Here is a 15,435-nt window from a genome sequence, read left to right as displayed (position 1 = left end):
TTCTGAAGATTCATTTTTAGAATACACTGCAGCTAATGATAATATTGAGACCGCATGTGCAAATGCTATGATATTATTATGAAGTGTTAAATGCAGCTTAAAAGAGATGCAGAAATTGAAATTGACAGTGAATGTGCCTAACCTCAGCTGAATTGAGAAAAGCACTGCAAATTTTAAGAAATCTTGAATTGAAGGTGGAGATCAGAAAAGCTACCGACAGTTTTACAAACTAGAAAATACAATTGAAAGACTGTTGAAAAACAATGTGAAACAAATACAGATAGAGCAGTTCCATGTGAAAGCTAAAATTTCATCGGGTATGTTGTAATGAAATTTATGAAAAAATCAATTTCTAAGCTTCAAAATAACTTAATTTTAGCATTAATTTTTAATTAATAATTTAGGTATTAGTTATTAGATTAATTGTTAGTTACTATCTTATTAATTAAATGATACTGCAATCTGCAATACTGAAATCACCGTTTAATACACTCAAGTATGTTTGAAGCAGAAGTGATTTTAAAAACTGCCAGGTACTGTATAAGGATTATGGGACTGTGTTGTATATATACATATAACATTTTCTTTATACTCTAATGTGCAAATTTTATAAAAAATGAAGAGTTGTAAAAATAAAATACTTTTATTGATTTATATTTTACATTCGTACCATATTCCCAGTAAACTTATTGGGTTTGATAAAATAATCCTAACTTATTTTTGAAACAATAAAATTTTATCTGGTATGTTGTTATGAAATTTATGAAAAAATCAATTTCTAAGGTTCAAAATAACTTAATTTTAGCATTAATTTTTAATTAATAATTTAGGTATCAGTTATTAGATTAATTGTTAGTTACTATCTTATTAATTAAATGATACCGCAATCTGCAATACTGAAATCACTGTTTAATACACTCAAGAAAGTTTGAAGCAGAAGTGATTTTAAAAACTGCCAGGTACTGTATAAGGATTATGGGACTGTGTTGTATATATACATATAACATTTTCTTTATACTCTAATATGCAAATTTTATAAAAAATGAAGAGTTGTAAAAATAAAATACTTTTATTGATTTATATTTTACATTCGTACCATATTCCCAGTAAGCTTATCGGGTTTGATAAAAAAATCATAACTTATTTTTGAAACAATGAGCTGTAGCGGAAAATGGAACCAGCACAGCATGAGAAGCTCAACAATATAAAATGTAACCAACACAGCATGTAAAGCTCAATAATATATTGAATTACAATCACAAGCAACTAAGATAAATATAGCTTCGTTATTTTCATACAGAAGCTATAGCTGCCATAGGGAATTAAGAATGTTAATTGCTTCAATAATGGTCATACAAAAGTAAAAACATTATAGCATAAATAATTCAAAAGTCAAGAAAGTGCTTAGTTCATTATATAAACACATTAATGAAATTATGTATGAAATCAGAATGCCATCTGGCTCAACGCAATGAACTTTTCTGGCCGATCTTGTTGTGTGTCATGTAGCAATCACATTCATTGAGAGACTTTTCACCTCACGGACAGAATATCCTCTCCAGATTGGGCATTACATGATTGCATATACCATCATTCATCTTTATTTCCGCTGGGGAAGGGGAAGTTGCAAAGAGATGAGTTTTAAATTTAAGTTTAAATGAAGGCAGAATTATTTCTATGAAACACTGGTGTTTCATAAATTAATATAAAGCTTCTAATAATTTCTTTTTTAAATAGCAAATATTTTTTACCAGTACATTTCTCTGGGACAGACTATCAATAAGCAATGTTACTTTACAAAAACCATCCCCTATACTATGTTACAAGCAAGCCAGATTAACTTTCCAACAATGGCTATTGTAAAAACACAGTGAAATCTAATTCAGAATTTTTTTTTTGGGGGGGGGAGGCAGAGTATGGTTCCGTGCAATTTTTGACTTTTTCTCCGAGTTAAGATTTACAACACTCAAAAGAAAGCAATTTTCAGCCAAATGAATTCAACATGACAAAGCATCTGACATGCAGATCAGTAAAAAGTACTTCTAAAAGCCTTTTAGTATTAGAAGAATCAATGGAATCTGTAAACTTAGGGATCTCGTATTTTTAAACCCAAGAAAACATGAGAATATTTGATCATTTCAGTTTGTAAGATTCTTCACCTATTTATTATAAGTAGCATTAAAAATATTTTAAGTTTGTACACGTCAAAATGGCCTTTTAGTTTATTATGTAGTTTCTCAAAACTTGAATAAGTGTCAAATTCTAGGAGAAAGAAAAAAAATTGTTAAAACCCTAAACATCATGTTTCATGTCACCACTGTAACATAAAAATACACATAAATGAATATGGTGGATAAAATAGAAACTGAAATCTGAACAGCAATCGAAGAAAGTTGCATTATTATGCAACAGCAACACTTGTTGTTCTATTATTATTAAAAATTATTATAAATGTATAATAATGTATTAGTTACTAATTCAGAAGTCAAACAACAAAAATCAGCGTTATATTTAGCTGATTTTTGTTGTTTGACTTCTGAATTAGTATTTATTCAGCGTGTTATTGTGTCTTAATGCATTAGTTGCTGCTGCTTATTTTGGCATGGTATTTCTCTTCTTTAGTATGCTGAAATTTGATCAATATGTTGTGATAATAACCACATAATATTCAAAATAAACAATCAATGAGCAAATTCAATGTTCTTTATTCCAAGAAAAATGGAGGCCAAAGTCTTTTCAGAATTCTGAACCTACAGTATTGGAGAGATCTACTATGCTTTTTACACTCTAGTCTCAATTAGTGTCAAGGTTAAAATGACAAATTCACATCTCAGCTACTGTCACTATTTTCTTTTCTCTCTCTCTCTCTTTCTATATATATATATATATGCAAAAAGAAACATACAAATAGGCTAAAAATTAAAAACAAAAATTTTAAACCTGTCCTGCACTATAGCTGCAGGATTAAAGTAAAATAAAAGCATCTAAAGTTAACATTAAATTGAAATCAAAGAAAGGCAATTCCTCAACAATATTGATAATTGCAACCGTGTATAAGAGGCTTAACGCAATATCTAAACATATCACAATTAAAATAAGAATTCATTAGTAGAACAAACTCGAAGAATAAAAATGCGAAAAGGAAAATTATACAAAAATAAAAATTAATCTCCTTTTACTGAAACTTCAGTTCAGAATTCATCAAATTCTGGACACATATGAGATTCGATTTTTCAGTTTTATATGGATTTTAATGTCTTGAATGAAAATTTAATTGAATCTTTTTTTAGTTTTTTTATCTCAAATGCACCAGGGTAACGAAACATGTTTTTGAAACATATTAATCGACTTTTATGAAATTTTAGTTCATTTTACCATGATGAGCTCTGAATTGGAGTTTCAGTAAAAGGAGATTAATTTTTATACTTGTATAATTTTCCTTTTCGCATTTTTATTTTTCGAGTTTGTTCTACTAACAGGGTTCATACAAATTTCTGCACACAGAAATTAAGTACTTTTAAGGACCATTAATGAAAAAAATTAATGACCTATGAGCAAACGGGAACTGAATAAATTCAATTGAAGATATTATTTATGCCTGAATTTCACTTTTGTAATACCATCCTAAAAGTAAAATAGATCCCTAAGTAGTACTAAACATGAATTAACATAATTGTTAATAAGTCTGAGAATAAAATAAACTATGCAATTTATCAAATAGCATTAACTATTTTACACTTATGATAGTTGGTCATATTTGAACGTTTATATCGATTTCCTTCTCTTTTAAGCATCTTTTCTAACAATTAGAGATTCGTCTCAATATGCAAACCAATGCTCTCACTAGTTTCTGCGTGCTTCATCTCCTAACTTGTCAACCTCTCCATAATGTACCTATGAGGGTTTAATTGATCTGGTAAAAGTTAAATAGTCCAAAACCCCCCGACAGACGTGAAGCATATTATCGCTATGTCTGAAATTAACTACAATATCAGACAAAGGTTTAAATAAGCCTGTTATTTAAAAAGAACTTAGAACATAAAGGCATGTTCTGATGCTAACAAAATCAATTACAGCTCATGGTGACGTTATTAAACAGGAACAGTCAAATTAAAACTAATATTGTGGACTAGTGGTCAAAGATTATACAATTTAATTGTAATTTAATCTAGCTCAATAACTCTATCAAATGAGGAAACAGAAATAGGAAATTATAGTAAAGGTTGAAATCATAAACAATTCGGTAATTTACATAATAATAACTGCACATATCTTTGAAGAATAATTTCCTTTATGTACTCAGTTTCTTTCTTCAACACGTTTGCTTTTCATTTTAGAATTTTTGGATTTAATTAAGGATTTCAGTTATTCTAAAAAACACTAAATGCATTTAGGATGTACAGAAAAAGTGGCTAATTTTATTTCTTTAGTAATATGAAATATATATAGTAAAGGACAGTTACAGAGCTGATGTGGCAGAATTTCTAGAATTTAGTGACACACCGAACAACAAAATCTAGAAATGGCAAAACTTAGAATTTAGAAAGGCAGTAGGCAGCAGAATTTAGGTTCCACAGAGATTGCATCAGGTAAGAAAATGTCTAGTGCCAGCTGTGTGTATGATGCATTAAGAAATATTAGATGAATCTTTTAAATTGCAAGTTTTCAATTTCTTTATTAATAAAAAAATCCCTTTCTACAATGCCTGCCCATGTGATAAAATCAGAAGCATTTTTGATATTTTCCATGCTTCTGTCTAGTGAAAAGTAGAGAAAATAAAGAGAAGATATATATGTTAAGATTCTAGTATCAGAAGTAATACAGTCACAAGTCTTTAATCCGGGTGATAAAATGGCATGCAGAAATTATAAAATTAAACATATGAAACCGTAATTTATAAAATAATGAGCAATTATGATCTAAAGGGTATCAAAATTTACAAAAAAAGAAGCATAATATTTATTTGTTTACTTTATTAAACATTTCTTTCAACGTGCGCATGCGTAAAGCATACATTACGCATAGCCGAAATTAGAAAACTATTTGATTTGTATTCGTGATATTTATAACAACGAGGAATTTGATTTAAATCATATCAAAGACGGAGTACATTGAGATGAAATACTACATTTAGTAAGGAATTATAAGCCGAATAAAATAAAAACATCTGTGCTGAAGATAACGACAGTGCTGACAGATAAACTTCCAATTGATTGCGTGCCGCAATGCCCCCCCCATACGCAGAGCAGCGTGAAACGCCTTTATCCATTTTTTGTAGCAATTCCACTTTTTGTTTGATGGACATCGAAACATACTTTCGTTTCCTAGATCCTTTGGGAGCTCCAGCATCGGAAATTCTATTTGACATAATCGAAAGTTCAAGCTTACTTTTATAAAATTGCTCTTACAGTCTGCAAAAAATAATAAGCCGGATCCAATTCGAAGATTAAGGAACAACGCAATCATCAACATTATTTGAAATAGATAATTTTAGCTTATACCATCTGTTATACATTAAACATGCACGCGTAAACGTATTTTGCGCTTGTGCACACGCATATGCGCAGTCGTAAAGGTCTTGCGTGCACGTGTAAACGCCTTTGCGCATCTGTCAACGCGGCGCATGCGCAGATAGATTTTAGCTTTGACGTCCGGATTATGGGTGTCCGAATTAACGACTTTTGACTGTACATTCAAATATTATGTTTTCATTGTTCTTCCAGATGTTTTCCCAAAATTAAGAAATTCATTGCAAACTTTCTGTAAAATACATCCACTACATGTTGATACCATGGAGACATTTTTCATTTTGTCACATATTTCTCGAAACTTCTAGAATCGTGGGTCTATAAATCTTGCCTTCAAATCCTTCTAAACTTTCCAAGCTGCAATGTCTAAAATCCTAAAGAAAAATTATCCCTACCATTTCTCTAACAGAAAAAAGTCAGAAATATTTTGGAAAAAAGTATAAAATTAATTTTTTAGAGAAAACTGATGTACATTCTGAGACAATTACATGGGAAAAACTTTTACTATGAGAAAATTAAAAACAAGACATTTTTAATTAATTACATAGCTAATTTTGCTTTTGCTAAGAGCTGTTTCGTAAATTGTGCTTTATAGCATTATACCTTGTTTATTTTTCAGATTTAAAATATTTTATAAGTTGCCAAAATGAAACTTTATAATATGACAGCGAAAAATAAATATGTTTTATTTTAATGTTATTTTTTAAATATAATTTCAATATATTACTATTATTTCAATAAAATTTATCAATCTTACGTTTTTAAAAAAATCGTCGAAAAATTCTCAGATTTTGGAATTAAAAATTTTCTATAGAAACTAATTGCCAAAATGTTGAAAAGTCGCCAAATTTAGAACCGTTTAATAAAAAAATTCACATCCCCAAAAGCAAAAAGTTGTTTAAGAGCTCTTTACTAGAAAAAATGAAATGCTTATGTTTCACTTCTTGCTTAGAAACTCGAGTATCCCATCATTTATATTAGAAATAGAAACAAATTATAACTCATGAACCCATTCAAAAGATTACCATATATACGGCAGCGAATCGCCAAAAATATTCCTCAAAATGCTAATTCACACTCAAAATGACAGTCGTAAAAACAGACAGAAATTTCAGATTATTAAAATTAAGAACCTTCTGTTGATTTTGGCTAAAATTAAGGACCAAAAATCGATTCCAAAAAATATAAGGACTCTTAAGGACCGTATGAACCCTGTACTAATGGATTCTTATTTTATTTTCAATATGTTTGGATATTGTGTTAAGCCTCTTATACATGGTTGCAATTATTAATATTGAGGAATTGCTAATTTAACGTTAACTTCATTTGCTTTATATATATATTAAGAACAATCAATCCATGTTTAATTTATTTCTAGCATAAAACATTAAAGGTACCCATCTGACACGCATGTTGATTCCTCTACTACCTTTTGATGGAAGATATTTTTTTTTAATCATCTCAGGACTAATGTCCATTCTGTTCTGAGAAGCAAGAACACATCAGTTTTTCATCATATATCACTTCACATTCTTCAGTATACATTTCTTCAGTAACCAAATCTACTCTGCAGTCTTGTCCAAGATCATTTCTGAGTGATGTCCTATGCTATCTAAATACAAGAACCAGACTTGTATTCAGATAAGCATACTTGCCAACCTATGACACTCAAAAATCAGGAGATTTTTCACAATGTTAAAAAGACTTTTTAAATGATGAAAATATAGTTTTTGGTAATGAATTAACTTTAAATAGTAACTAATTCTTAAATGCAAGCAACAAAAAAGTACCTTACACATAAGAAACATTTTTATTACTTGCATCGTTAAAAAAAAAAACACTTTAATCAGTTTTTGTACAAATGTTATAAACAGTGGCAGATTTTGCTTTCTTTAAGAAAGAAATTTCATAATTTTGTTCCTAGCAATTGCCACGTAGGCCCGCTTTCGCTAATAAAACTTTTTCTAATTTGTCATCACTAATATTAGATCTAAATTTAGTGCTCGTTTTCCCACTGAAAATCCTCTCACACTCTGCATTACTATGGGGAACTGTCAAGATGTCCAACATAATTCTAGACAGTTCACTATATTTTAAAATTCCATCAGCATCTTTCAGTTTTCCAATTAAACACCACTGGGTGTCAGTCCTAGCTGATTTTATAACTTCATCCAAGTTTTCTAATTGTAAACTGCTGTTATGCAGCTGTTGGAACTGTTTCAATTTTTCCTTCCTTTTAGAACTCCTTTCAAGATAATAATAAATATCAACAATGTGTTCATCCACATTTATTGGTAAAGAAGCTGCCCCTTTTTCAGCTGCTAAATTTAAGAGGTGACAGGTGCACCTTATAATCTGGAAATATGAATTTGCCTTTCTCAAGATGCCTGCAACACCAGTCTTCTAAGCCTACCAATACTGGTGCATTATCGGCACCAAGTGCTAAGCAATTATCCAGAGGAACTGCATTTTCTTTTAAAGTTTTAATAATTAGCTGTGCTATATTAAAACCTGTCAAATGTCTAAAGTGGGGACAGAAAGTAAACTGCACTCAATTTCTAAAGACTCTGGATTAAAAAAAGAAACAACAATTGGATACAGTTTTGAATCGGTATTATTGCTTCCGTAGAGAGGCAGAACGGAGCTGTTTTAACGCAATCGATAACTGAAGATTTATTTTTCAAATCCAGTTCTTTAACAATTGCACCTGTTTTGATTCTTGAGTATTTCTTATCAATTTCACTATTGGGAAACATTTTTCTAAATAAAAACTGCAGTGTGATCCGATGCATTCAGTGGCAGGTTGTGTTCCAGTAAAAAGGCAGAGAACAGATATTCTGCATTAATAACGTTTTGGTCCTTCGTTTCCGAAGAAAAATTCAATTTTTCGTTTTTTTCAAAACAACTCCTGTTGTCCTTGTGTTTTTGTGTATGCACATATTTGAGAATATCCGCCCTTCCACCATGCGAAATCGAAAAGTCGCAACGACAGGCGGTACACATCGCAAATTTATTACATTTCCTTGAGGAAATAATGGAAGGAAAGTCAACTGTGTACGATTTTTGAAACGTACACGAGTATTTCCACCTTTCTTGCAGACATAACAAAAGATGATAATTTCTAAAACTATTTCCCGAAGGCATGTGTACTCACACAACTCAGGACAAAATGACCGAAATAACTTAAGAACATCCAAATAACAGCTTGCTTTGTCCTCATTCGTAATATATGCCAGATGACACGCAGGTGGAGCACAATGCCCATTGGAGAACGAAGTTTCTGGATACGTATATGCTCTCACTCACAAAGCAGAAGTTATCTAATTCGCAAGCAGTGGCGTAGCTAGGATTCCAGCACTCGGGGACAACTGAAGAATTTGCGCCCCTTTCTATGTGCCAAGAATGCAAAACATTCAATAAAAAATTTCGTAGCATTAATTTGGCGCTCCCTGGATGCTGTGCCCGGGGACAGATGTCCCCTCTTGCCCCACCCTAGCTACGCCACTGTTCGCAAGGTTTTGTTTTAGATATAATCTAGAGAAAATTCAATTGCTTTCAAACGTCCAAAATCACTTTTATTTTTATTCATATAACAAAGTATTAAGCCAAGTTTCATAAAAATCAGGAGAAATATATTGTAAATCGGGTTGGCGGGAGAGCGGTCGAAAATCAGGAGAGTTGGCAACTCTGGATAAGGTATATAGACACAAAGAATACAATATCACTATACATTATAAGCACACTGTCACGAATTATCGCTCGTTTATTCAAAATTCAATAACCTTCAATATTCCCTGATATTACAAATGAATAACTTGTGCAATTTCATAAAAATCAATTTAAAATCTTTAATTATACTTCAGAATAGTACTGAGCTCTTTTAACTGTATCATATGTATTACATGATCCTAAGGGTTGGAATTCTGGAATCTTTTTGTAAATCAAAATATAAAATCTAATGATTTGTACATGTTAGTTTGATATCGCATTAAAAAAATTTGCAACTTTAAAAAAGAGAAAAAAAAAGAAAAAAACTTTTACTTTAAAACAGACAAAAAATTTTTAAAAAGATTTCTTTCTTAAAAATAACATCAAATGCCAATAAATTGAAATATGTTTGCTTTATAATGAAAGAATAATTGTCTCAAGTTGAAAATATTAAATTACACAACAACATTTTTGCCCAAAATGTCATTTATATAAACTAATAAATCTGTACAATAAGTTGATTATGATTCAGATGACAATTCATTAATGATGATTTGGTGATTACAAATACTCAATAAAATGCACATCATTTTCAGCTTGATTAAAATTTTAGCAACATATTGTGTGCCAGTATTCAGCATGATAAAAATACTTCAGATTGTAATCAATTTAATAAATAAACGTACAGATTCTCAAAGGAATAACAAAATTCATTTGAATAGTCCTCCACTTGTGTTTTGAAAAAATACTTATACCAGCACTGATCTGATGTAACATGAGTATCATAATTTTAAATACGGTCTTAATGCAGAACATAAATGATTATTGAATATTTAAAATGACAGTTTAATTAACGTCGATACGGGTGGTAACCTTGACCTTGTCCAGCAGTTCGAGTTCCCTGAGGGCCATCCCCTTGCCCACCATAACTTCCTGGAGCAGTATAATTTCCAGCAGCATTATAGTTATTTGGTCCAGTACCATAACCTAGGAAAAATGTAGCATTAACAAATTTTGCAAATTAAATATATTATTACTATTTTGTAAATAACATGATTTTATTGCGTTTGTTAATACCATGCAGATTTAGAGGAAATTTGTATATCTAAGAAATGCTCAAATAGACTGATCTATAAAAAGCTTGCGAACTAAGCCTGACATAGGCAACTGTACACTTTAAGGAATTGTATGTTAGCATTCATAAATTTAAAGATGCAAGCATCTTTGAATCATATGGTAATTATTATTTCATATAACATAATAAATGTATAAAAGAATAATTGAGCATTTTTGTGTTTTCAAATAATAAAATGCAATACACCTTATTTTATTATTACACTCTTTATATTACAATGTCAAGTTATTGGCATGACCTGCAAAAAGTTTTATGTTTCTTTACAAGATCTGCAGTTACATGCATGCTTACTTTCCTTTCATAAGAGAGAACCTTTGCACATAATGCTTCTTCATCAACCTTGTATTTTGTTTCAGATGATATACATATCCTATATATTATCTATGCCCATGCATTACACTATTCATCAATATTAAAGGATAATATGAAAAAATGTTACCACAGATTACAGACTTTAATTAATTATTTATGTTAATTATCTGCAACTGAATACAGAAATGGACTTTTGTGTGAAATCTGCAAAGTATATAACTGAAAATATTTTGCTCAAAGAACACATATTGGAATTCTGGTGTAAAGCATTGTTCACAGTTAATGTTGTTCCTAAAAGTATCAGTATTCATTAGTTATGATTCAAGAGAATCATTCAAATAAATGGCAAAACTGGTGGTAAACTGGAAGACTGACATACGCAGACGAAAGTTGCCCAAGATCTGAATATCTCTCACAGTGTGATATCATGTTATTCAAACCATTTTTTAAGTAGTGAATCAGAAAGTATACAGCATGGTCAAGGGCCAGCCACAAGCAACAACTGCACCTGAAAGACTATTATCTGTCATTGGTAGCTTAAAGAAAGCATTATGTAACTGACAGTGTTGGTTCTTGATTGAAACCATGTATCTTTTAGTATCTTATTATTTAATCTGCAACTTTTGTCAGTCCTTGCCATGATCCAAATTAGCTATATATAAGAATAAATTTCTTAGAAGTGAGAAAGAGAGCTTTGGTATTGATGTGACCATTACGATATTTCATAACCCATCTCTGAGAATTACTTCAGCCTTTGCTAGCTCATGAGATTACATTGGTTGAGGGCAGCACTGTTAATTTTAAAGCTTTAAAAAATAGGCTGTTTAAATTTTCTTCTGAGTTATTTTAATAAATGGGACAACAAGTTACCTAAAAGAGAGACAGAGTTTAGTTAGATAAGTGAGTGATTCCCTACAATGGGAACATGAATCAATCATTCCACTCTTGCATAAAAGCTTTATGAGAATTCTCACTTCATCCTCCAAAGGGGCTTCTTTCAAATGATTGTTTTATTTTGTCCAATGGGGCCTACAGGAATCAGACTTTTTTTTACTTTTACACTGCTAAGGAGGACTACTGACCGGGAACAAGCCCTTGCAGTATGATGTCCGCCCTGCAGATATTTATCAAGTCTAAATTAAAAAAAAAAAAAAAAAAGATTACAGAGTCACATCTAGATAGGGAATACAAAGGACTACCTTGGATACATATGACATTCCAGGAATCAGACTGCACACAGTAAAGAAAAATCATAGTGTAACTAAAAATGTGAGTCTAGGTGGTTTTGATCTGAAGTGAGTGAGGAACATGCAATTTGCCTTCCCTTACTTGTAAAAGATCCAATTTGTATGGCAGATATTTCATGGTTTGGGGGTGGAATCATTTAAAAAAAAGGGGGGACTAACTTTGCTGCATATTTTTGACAAAAGTTCTGTTACCAGTCATAGAAATGAGTATGAGGTCTTGAAACACCATGAAAAGCTGTTTAGAGATGCTGTTGGACCAGATTTTCTGCTAACCACGTGGAGCATTTCTTCTGATGTCAGAATACTGAAACAGTTGAAAACAAAAGGTGTCACTCGGCCAGAATGACCAGCTTATGCATCAAACTTGGAACTTGACTGAGCATGTGTGGAATGCTTCAGGCTATTAAACTGCAGTGTGTCAAATACAAACCAGAATAAAAAAAAATTTACTTTAAAAAGACTGGTGTGCACTTCCATAAGACTTGATTCAACACTTCGCTAAACTCCATGAAAAAAGATCTGTTACAAAACAAAGATTATTTTAATTACATTTCACCACCCAGACGGTTAGTAATCCTTACTGCCATAGGGATGGGCCCGGGTTCGAATCTCAGAGAAGGCATTCACTTATTAAGTACTTTCATGATTAAATTGCCACCACTTCCGGCTCTTATAATGGTGCAAGGATAATGCCTATTAAAGAAAGTGCCCGGCCCACTAAAAACAATTTATTTAAACATTTCCATAAATTTGACTTGTACTGCCTTTCTAAACTGACTATCTTTAGCAAGAACTCCCAAAATCTTCTGATATTAATAGTATGAGATAAATAAAGGAAAACTCGGCACAAAGTAATGTTACATTTAGTTAATTACTAAATTAATTGCTGTTATTGTATTTGTTCACACTATGCAAACACAGGGTGGGACTTGTAGTCCTAAAAGATGCTTCGATACTTGACTGAATAAAAAGCTTGAAAACACCAAGCTTTTGCTTTCAAATCAATTTCTTCAACTGATATTTATATTTACACTGCAGCAGTTGAGGACAGAGAACCTCTGCCCAGCAAAAAAATTGCACCTTATTTTTCATGACTGAAACTTCAGAGAATTTTTTCAATTATACTTTTCGTGCTAATTATAAAACCTGTTACCATATTTCTCCACTAGGCAATGCTTCTGAGTAACTACTTTTCATTTTCTACACATAACATCTTCATATTACATTTTATACGATGCTGCAATTCATAAAAATTATTTTTAAACAAAATTCTATTTACTTTTATTCAAAAATTTTAGCTCAGATATACACCATTTTAGAACTAAAAGGTGTTCCAACAAAAGCACTTCGGAAAATGAAAAATATTTTTTTACATACTTCCAACAGGTAAAATGCTTCAATTTAAGAATAAAAACTAAGGCCTGGCATATATCAACCATAACTTGCTCTACAGCACCACACACTCTTGATGAAATTTGTAATCACTTTTTCATATACCTGCTTATCTAAGGAGCTAATAACACATTCAATATCCTATTTAAGTTCTTGCACTTTTCATAAAACATGTAATATCAGGACATTTTAAAGAAAACAACTGCAAGGAATAAGGTGACATGGCCTTGCTAGCTATTTATGGTCACTGTTGCAAATGAACAAAGCAATTGTCACATGGCAGGAATTATATTGTTGAAACCATTTGTGTTTAATATCAATTCTTTGCAAATGTGGCTACAAGAAACTGGAAATCATATTGTGGTACCATTCTCCATTAACCAAAACTGCATTTTTTTCACCTTGGCACAAGGCTATCACTCCATCAACACAAAATCTACACTACACAGTAATTTGTTGTGGATACAACGGTGTCTCTTGAATTTCAGTTGTCCAAATGCAATAGTTTTGTTTGTTGACCACTGTTCCCATAAAACTGTGCTTTGTTGCTAAACACTTATGTTTCTTACAAAATTTTCTTCCACTCACTGCATCCTCAAACCCATTCGACAAAATTCCTCCGCTGCAAATGAGCATTTGGTTTTAAATCATAAGTCAGCTGAATTTTATGTGCATGCTTGTGCAGATCTCCTGTGAGAATGGGACATAGGAAACTTTTCAAAATGCTCATTGTGAATGACACCGAATGGATCTTTTGGGACTTATGATGCTTTCAACAGACTGGCAGGATCAAGAGCACGCAATGTTTTTTACAATTTTCAATCTTTTGATTATCTAAGTTCATAACAACATTTTCTATGACTTTCATGTATTAAGAAATTCAGTTATATTCAGTGTATATTCAATAAGTTCAACAGGTGCATTTAAATAGGTTTTCATTTGAAGAGGTTTTTGTTTTTAAAAAAATTGAAAACCTAATACTCTCTACCTACATTCACAGCCTTTACACAATTTTTATATTTAAATTTATAATTTAATGCAAGGATGGAGTACTTTGCAAGTATTTTCTATTAGACACATGCCAAACATTCTGGCTATTTCTATCCCCACACCTTCAACTTGATGCTAGAACAGGGTCTGTACACATTTCTGCACATAGAAATTAAGGACTTTTAAGGAGCATTAATGAAAAAAATTAAGGACCTGTTAGCAAAAGGGAACCGACTAAATTCAACTAAAGATATTATCTACGGCTGAACTTAACCTTTGTAATACCTTCCTAAGAATAAAATAGATCCGTAAACAGGATATATTATTATTAAACATAATTTTATAAAAATAATTATAAAACAAATTTGAGAATAAAACCAACTTTAAAAAATTTATCAAGTAGCATTTAGTATTTCACACTAATAATAGTTGGACATACTTAAAAAACAATTAGTGACATTTTATTTATTTTTACTATTAGTTAGTTTTATGCTGACCCTCCCTTTTTTAATTATGTCTTATTTTGTCATGTTTGCTCAGTCTAGAGGTTTAGCAAATAGCACATAGATTGTATGTCAAACGGCATAGGTTAAAATGAGAAGTAAAATCATAACCAGCATGACTGGTAACAGAAGACTGGCTATTGTTACTGCTGCTGCTTGCCTTAGAGAGAGACCTGCTGATCAGAACAGACCTGAAAGTCTGATGCAAGCACAGTTGGCAAGTTTTGAAAGTTGGTTACCTTCTATCTGTCTGACATATTTAGCATCATAGCTTCATATAGAGTTGCTAGGGTTGTAACCCAGTTAATGTACTTTAAAGTTCCAATAAGCTACTAAAGCACCAGAAGTGATAAGTTGTTTTGTATTATTTTGAGTCTCATCAGCTGCAAATAACTTTTACATTAATTTTTACATTTCCCTGCTGTATCTTGTGACCACAGTAAACATTAATGGAAGGCAATAACTAGCTTTAATTTGCAGCAATAGCTTTTAAGGGTGAGCAGTTAGTAACAAATAATTAAATTACGTAGCCTAGATACCCTTAGTCATTAAAGATTTACATGGCCACTATAATTTTTTTTTTTTTTTTTTTTTAAATATTTGTTAAAAAAAAGCACTAT

At 31.3% G+C, this 15,435-nt stretch overlaps 1 protein-coding gene across 4 annotated transcripts in view; it reads right to left on the bottom strand.

The window, feature by feature from the left end:
• Positions 1–2,858: 2,858 nt before the first annotated feature.
• LOC118194866 (DAZ-associated protein 1-like) overlaps positions 2,859–15,435 on the bottom strand; it is an 84,118-nt gene continuing 71,541 nt past the window's right edge. For all 4 annotated transcript variants that reach the window (XM_085814936.1, XM_035366079.2, XM_085814935.1 and 1 more), the window contains one exon: positions 2,859–10,223. In XM_085814936.1, coding sequence (XP_085671062.1) covers positions 10,087–10,223 — 137 coding nt within the window. In that variant the 3' untranslated portion in view covers positions 2,859–10,086. The remainder of the gene's footprint in view (positions 10,224–15,435) is intronic.

Source organism: Stegodyphus dumicola, chromosome 4 (assembly GCF_044657685.1).
Source record: "Stegodyphus dumicola isolate Sdum_Otavi_A_Nest chromosome 4, ASM4465768v1".
NCBI lineage: Eukaryota > Metazoa > Arthropoda > Arachnida > Araneae > Eresidae > Stegodyphus > Stegodyphus dumicola.
This window is presented reverse-complemented; position numbering and strand designations above follow the sequence as displayed.